Consider the following 6,305-nt stretch of genomic DNA (forward strand, 5'->3'; position numbering starts at 1 on the left):
AGACCAGAAGTGCTCACGGGGGTCCCTCTTCCCCCAAGGGGGTGGCTGGGAGGGGAAGCAGGGCAGGCGGGGCTACGGGAGCGAACGCCTGGACCGCCAGACAGCAACGTGTGGGGGTGCCACACAGGACTACCCCATACCCAGGCACAGATGTCCCGGCTGGGCTCCCGCTGTACCTTCCTCCTCGCTGCCAGGGCCTCGATGGAGCCCCACAGACCCCACCCCTGCTCCCTGCTTCTTTGGCCAAGGACCACACAGGGAAGGCAGAGGAGGCCTTGTCCAGTGGTATTTATTGAATCCATCATTAGAGGCAAGAAAAAACTTGCCATTCATCACAAACAGGGCGAGTTGAGGTCTGCAGTTGGGGGGTGTGGGCTGGGAAGGGCTGGAAGTCCCACAGAGGACAGGCAGCCGACCTAGCCCTTCACACATGCACCAGACACCTGCTGGCATGGTGTCCAGCGGGACCCTGTCCATCCTCCACAGGCAGTGCCCCCAAACCAGGGCTGCAGAGTGAGACTCGGCCTCGAGGGAAGCAGGAGACCCCGGCGCCCTAGGCTCAGGCCAACCCCAGGAAGGGAGGGTGGGATATGGCAGGGCAGAGCCCAACAGGGCAGTGAGAGGTGGGGGGTGCAGAGCGAGGGCGGGCTTCTGGGCACTGCCCGGCTCCCAGGGCTCAGCCTTGGCCATCCTGGCAGGGCTGGGGTCAGAAATAGAGGGCTGGCTCGCTTCGGAAGTCTGAGAGGTCGTTCTGACTGGCAGGGGTGAGCTGAGAGAGAGGGACAGAGAGGGAGCCAATGGGACTCATCCAGGCATTAGAGACACCCCCCACCCCAGGCCTTGGGTGTTGGCCCTCCCAGCCGCACCCCTGCTCACCATGACCTCCTTGGGTGTGGGCTCCACCTCACTCGGAGCCTGCTCCAGCGTCTGTTCCTGCCATTTACTGAAGGCCACAGAGTGTTTTGGAGTGTATGCGGACAAGCCTGTGGGCCAAGAGGCACACGTGTGGACGTGTGGCCCAGCTACCCACTGGGCCGCCCATTCCCACACGTGGGCACTCACCTGAGCTGCCGTCCGGCAGGTGAGGGCTCTCGGGCCCCACGCTGTTCACAAAAGTGGCTCGGGGCAGGAACAGCGAGAAGGGCTTCTCCACCACCCCATCTGAGCTGGACTCCTCCTCCTCCTCTTCCTCCTCCCCGTCCTCCTCCTGGGCCTCAGCCTCCTCCTCCTGTACCAGCGAGCTCTCAGGAGGGTACTCAAATGTGGTCTGCAGGCGCTTGTCATTGAAGGAGATCTTCATCTAAGGACAGGAGGTACATCAGCAGGGCTCTGCTGCCTGGCTACCAGGGGTTACTCCAGCCAGGCTGAGCCGGGCACAGTGACCCCGGAGGCACGGTAGAGGTTGGCGGCCCCGGGCAGGTAGCAGAACATGCCATCAACCCTTCAGAACTGCAAGGTGGGGGGGGGGGGCTGCCCCTCATCGGAGACCCCTCCTTTACCGGCACCCTGCTGGCCCGGGCCCCAAGGACCCCAGGAAGGTTGTTCTGACTGCCCATGCAACCCGGGGCCAGTGTGTCCAAACACCTGCCTCCCAGACCCCACCCATCCCCTTCTCCCCCCAGGCCCAGGGTCACATCACCTCGGGTAACCAACCCTGCCCAGGGACCAGACCTTAGCCAGCACCAGGAGCCCAAAGTCTCAGTGTCTCTAGAAACTTCTATGGCAGCTCCTAGGGTTGAAGGGCTGCCTTCGCAGGGGAGCACCAGCCACCTAGAGGCTCGATGGCAGGAGCAGGGTCTAAGTGAGACGGCACTCGGGGGGCCCACCTACTCGGGTGCCCGACCTCCTCAGTCACCAGCAGTGTGTTGTTGGCTGGGGTCTCTCTCCAGGACCGAGTTCACATCCTGGCTTGCTGGGCACCCGAATGACGCTTCCTGCACAGCTCAGCATGGACCAGTGCTGCTGGGCAGGACGGGGCACACACCTAAGGCCAGGCCCCCGGGGTGTCCATGAGGTGACAAAGCAGGGTGGCTGGCATATGCCAAACCCCAGGGGGGCGACACCAAATGCCATCACCCCATTTTACAGACCAAGTCAGAATTAGACCAAAACTGCACCCAAGTCGGGGTCGCGCTGACCCTTTCCTCCCACCTGGGCTGTCCACTTGGCCCTTGTCTACCCTGCCCACTCTGCAGGCTGCAGAATTTCATGCCTGAGCAAATCCTCTTTTCTCCCAACGGCCTCAGAGTGCAGACGAGGCTGCTGGTGTGGAGAGGAAGCGAGGCGCAAGCAGGATGGCAGATGGACCCTCGCACTCCCTGACCCAGGACTCCACTCCCCACTAAAGCCACAGGCCCACCAGACTTGCTCAGCAGGGTTCGGCCAGGCCCAGCAGGTTGGTAACGAATACGAGAGGCACCAGCCTGCAGCAGATGGGAGCGGCCCTGCAGGAGCCCGAAACATTAAACTCCTGAGCACAAGACTCCAGCAGCCAGCTCAAGTTCCCCTCCTCCCCTGGAAGGAGCCGGAGGCAGGAGCTGGGCCCCCAGGCAAAGAACCATGGGGCCCAGCGACAGCAGGACATGCAGGGGCCTCACAGGAAAGCTGGACTCGCAGCCTGGGCAGTGGAGGGGGCCCCGGCACTGGCCTCAGGGGGCAATGCCAGGCTGAGCGAGTGTCCCCAAACAAGGGCACATGCTCCAGCCGCCCCCTCCCACAGCCACACGCGCACACACAGCCCCACACAGCCACCGGCACCCCCAGCTCGCGTGCTTTCCGTCTCAGTGTGGTTCACACACAGACCTGCTGGGCGAATCTCAGGCGCAGGCCCAGTCGGCTTTGCCCCAGCCAGCGGCACAAACGAACAGTCGGGGACAAGAGCAGATGAGCGCGGATCACCCAAGTCAGGCAAAACCAAGAGATACTTGCTCCCGTGGCTGGAAGGCACACTGTTCCTCAATCTGCCTGGTCCCCACAGCAGGCCCCACCCAACCCTCCAGCTGCCACCCCCGCCCCAAGCCTAGCAAGACAGAGGCCTAACCCAGGGGCCTGCCCCTGACCCAAGGCCCCACAGTGACCAGGGCGTCCAGTCACCCCTGGGTACACAGCATTGTCCCCAACGACCCTGAGCCCTCCAGGCCCATCCCCCACCACCGAAGACACAGGAAGGGCTGGCTGCCAGGGCCCGGCCGGATTAGCGTGCCCTCATTAGTCCACATGACCAGCTCCTAGCAGGGAGACTGAGGGGGCTGGGCTCGCACAGGCACTGAGCCTGGCACAGCCTGGCCGGGCAGGGGCGGGGCGGCGCTCACAGGCCACTGTCTGCGCCCAGCTGGGGCCCAGGGCTTGGGTCACATCCGCCTCCCTTCAGTCTCCACACTCCATGGCCTGGTGGGGCTCACAGGCCTCCTTGTGGGTGCAGGTCTCTGAATCACAAGACACCCTGTGACAAATGCTGCTGGGGAGGGCCAGCCTCCAGACCCCAGGCAGATGGGCCGGGCGTGGCCAGGGGCTGGCACTTGCACGCACCTGGCTCTTGGGGACTTTGCCCTCTGTGCCAAGTGCAGTCGGCAGGTGGGTCCTGGGTCGGCCCACCTTCCAGCTCTCACAGGCCCTTTGTCCCCCTCACCCTGCCCTACCTGTGCACACCCAGCTCGGGGTTACCGAAGGGCGTCCACCCTGGACTCTGGTCGGGGAGCCGGGTTCAACCAGTCCCCCTGCTGGGGGTGAGCACCCGCCCTGTCCTCACTCCCTGGCACACGCCTGCCTCCTCCCATCCCCCACTCAGTCTGCGTTCTCGGGGACAACGGGACCACCCCACACAGTCTCTGCCAAAGCTCCCACACTGCTTCCGGATGCCCCAGCCCAAGGCGGACCCTCTGGCGGTGGGGAAGCTGAGTGAAGCAGGGTCCAGGCCTGCCCAGTGGCACCTGGGCTGTAGGAAGAACATGAAGGGTGGGTGCCTACAGGAAGAGCTGGGGCGGGGGGGCGGGGGGACAGGTAGGAAGCGGGGGAAGGAGGGCAGAGGGGACACAGCCATGACACATCGGTGGTGGCGGGCACAGCGTTCCACACCGGCAGGGAAGCAGGTGACTGGGGCAGCCGCACCACAGGTCTGGGGACTGGAGCGAGGCTGAGGGCCAAGCCCCGGCCAACAAGACTGGGGTGTCTGGGTGGCAGTTACTCCCTAAGTGAGGGCAGATGGCCTAGGGTGTCATAGATTGAGCCCTGGGGACACTGACACACTTAGGCTGGGCAGAGAACCAGAGGGTAAGGAGGGGAGGAGGGCAAAGGTGAGGGGAAGGAGCCGCCAGAAAAGCAGGAACCTGGCCAGGTGGCACCTCACAAAGGGGCGAGGCCCTGAGCACCAGCCCACCAACCCCGAGGGAGGCAGGTGTGGAGAGCAGCTGGACAGTCCCACTCGGCAGCACAGCCTGGGGGCTGGGGCAGAGGTGAGAGAGGGGGCATGGTCACGCTGCCCCCCAGCAGCCAGTCCCTGCTTGGCCATTAAGGGAGGGACAGGTAGGGCATCAGCAATTCTGCCAAGAGACAATCAAGTAGAGACGCCCCCCCAATCCCCGGCAGGCCTCCCAGGCACAATGGCAGGCTGGGTGCCCCCACCACCAAGACAGGGCTATAGCCCTCCAAGGCCCAGCAAGGTCACAACACCCTACACGCACCTGCCAGCTCAAGGGCAGGCTGTCCTGACAGTCCCCCTGCAGAGCCATACCTCACCTGCCCCCTGGAAGACCCCAGTACCTCCCAGCACTACCCGGGTCAGCCAGAGGGCCCCAAGGTCCCACTAACCTCCAGTCCACTAAGTCCCTAGTCAGGATGGAGGCAAACTGGACAAGGGCCCAAACCACAAGCTGGCTGGAGTGGTACAGGTGAGGGCGAGGTCCCGCAGCCCAGGGCCTGGAGGGATGGCCGGAGGACCACCAGGGAACGGACGAGACACAGGGGACGGCCCGAGCCAGCGGACTGCCCCGAAGGACCGGGCAGCCCCACACCTCTGTCCCACTCAACAGGAGCTCTGGCTCTTCCTGCCGGGCAGCTGGCGCGGGGGTGGGGCAGTGCCCACAAGGAGGAGTCACCTCCAGTAGTCACGCTGCTCTGGCAGGGCCCTGGTGAGGCCACTCGGCTTGCCAGGCATCATCCATCTGGACCCCCAACTCCCTCAGGCTGGCATGGAGACCAGGCCAGGACCTGCTTCCTCCCAGCACTTCCTCCCGCCCTTCTCACCCCAGCCCTACCACACAGGACCCCCACAGCTCTTTCCCCAGCTGGGGCCAGATGAGCGAGGCTCTAGAAGCAGAAACCAGCACTCAATTCCTGCCCCACAAGCTCCACAACCTCCTGCCACCCTCAGGTTCCCCATCTACAAAGTGGGGAACTGTTATCACCTCCACTTCTTGGGGCCAGAATGGAAAGGTACTGCCTCCTAGAGTGTAGGGTCAAAGGTCAGGAAGCAGGAACGAGGGGGAGGGGTGGTTTAGAGCCTGGAGGTGGGGTCGATGACTGTGTCTAAGGGTAGGAGGGAGGGTGGGAGAGCTGTGGCACTGAAGAGAGGGTGAGTCAAGGTCAGGCAGGCAGGACGGGCCCTCCGGAAGTACGAAGGGAGTTGGGTGTGGATGCCTGTCTCAGCAGATGGAGACGGCAGGAGCACCGATGCCCTCACCCAAGGAGCAGGGTGTGATCACGGAGGAAGACAAGTCCAACTCATGTCAGAGGGAGGAGGAGGTGGCTTATGTGATTGGACGACCAGCAGGCATCGGTGGGGAGGGGGGTGCTTCCGTGGACATAAGGCACATCACCACCCCCATCGCCCAAGGCAAGTGAGGCCAATGGCGGAAGTAGCTTCAAGGGTGAGCCTGGAGATACCACTGGCCGACACAGAAGCTTGCCAGGCACCATCTCGGTTCCAGGGGAAGACACGTCTGCCCCATGCCTGCTGAGGGGGGTCATGTGGGGCTGGCCTTGGAATTTGCCCCAGGGCCAGACACAGGTGCTGGAACGACCAGGAAGAATCTGAGGAACTTTTTTTTTTTTTTTTTTTTTTTTTTGTGCCCAGAGGGTTCCGGGTCGCTGAGCAGCTGGGGACTGAGGCTCCAGCAGGGCTCCTGGTCTTGCACCTGGGTCTCTCTGTCTGAGGCCTGTCCTCCCCCATGAGAGGGAGAGTCTACACTGCTCCTAGCAACACACCCCGGCCCTGGCACACACACTATAGGAGTTCAATAAACACTTGCATGAAGCCTGGTCCTGCTGAGCACCAGGGCAGCCTCCCTTCTGCGGAGCTGAGAGGGGGG

The 6,305-nt window shown here is 63.5% G+C and overlaps 1 protein-coding gene across 1 annotated transcript in view; it reads right to left on the minus strand.

Moving 5' to 3' along the window:
- Positions 1-271: 271 nt before the first annotated feature.
- TPRN (taperin) overlaps positions 272-6,305 on the minus strand; it is an 8,352-nt gene continuing 2,318 nt past the window's right edge. The window contains exons 2-4 of the mRNA XM_040460196.1: positions 1,063-1,300; positions 877-983; positions 272-769 (exon numbers count right to left, since the gene is read on the minus strand). Coding sequence (XP_040316130.1) covers positions 707-769; positions 877-983; positions 1,063-1,300 — 408 coding nt within the window. The 3' untranslated portion in view covers positions 272-706. The remainder of the gene's footprint in view (positions 770-876; positions 984-1,062; positions 1,301-6,305) is intronic.

The sequence above is a fragment of the Herpailurus yagouaroundi genome, unplaced genomic scaffold, assembly GCF_014898765.1.
Source record: "Herpailurus yagouaroundi ecotype Mexico unplaced genomic scaffold, PumYag 249, whole genome shotgun sequence".
Taxonomy (NCBI): Eukaryota; Metazoa; Chordata; class Mammalia; order Carnivora; family Felidae; genus Herpailurus; species Herpailurus yagouaroundi.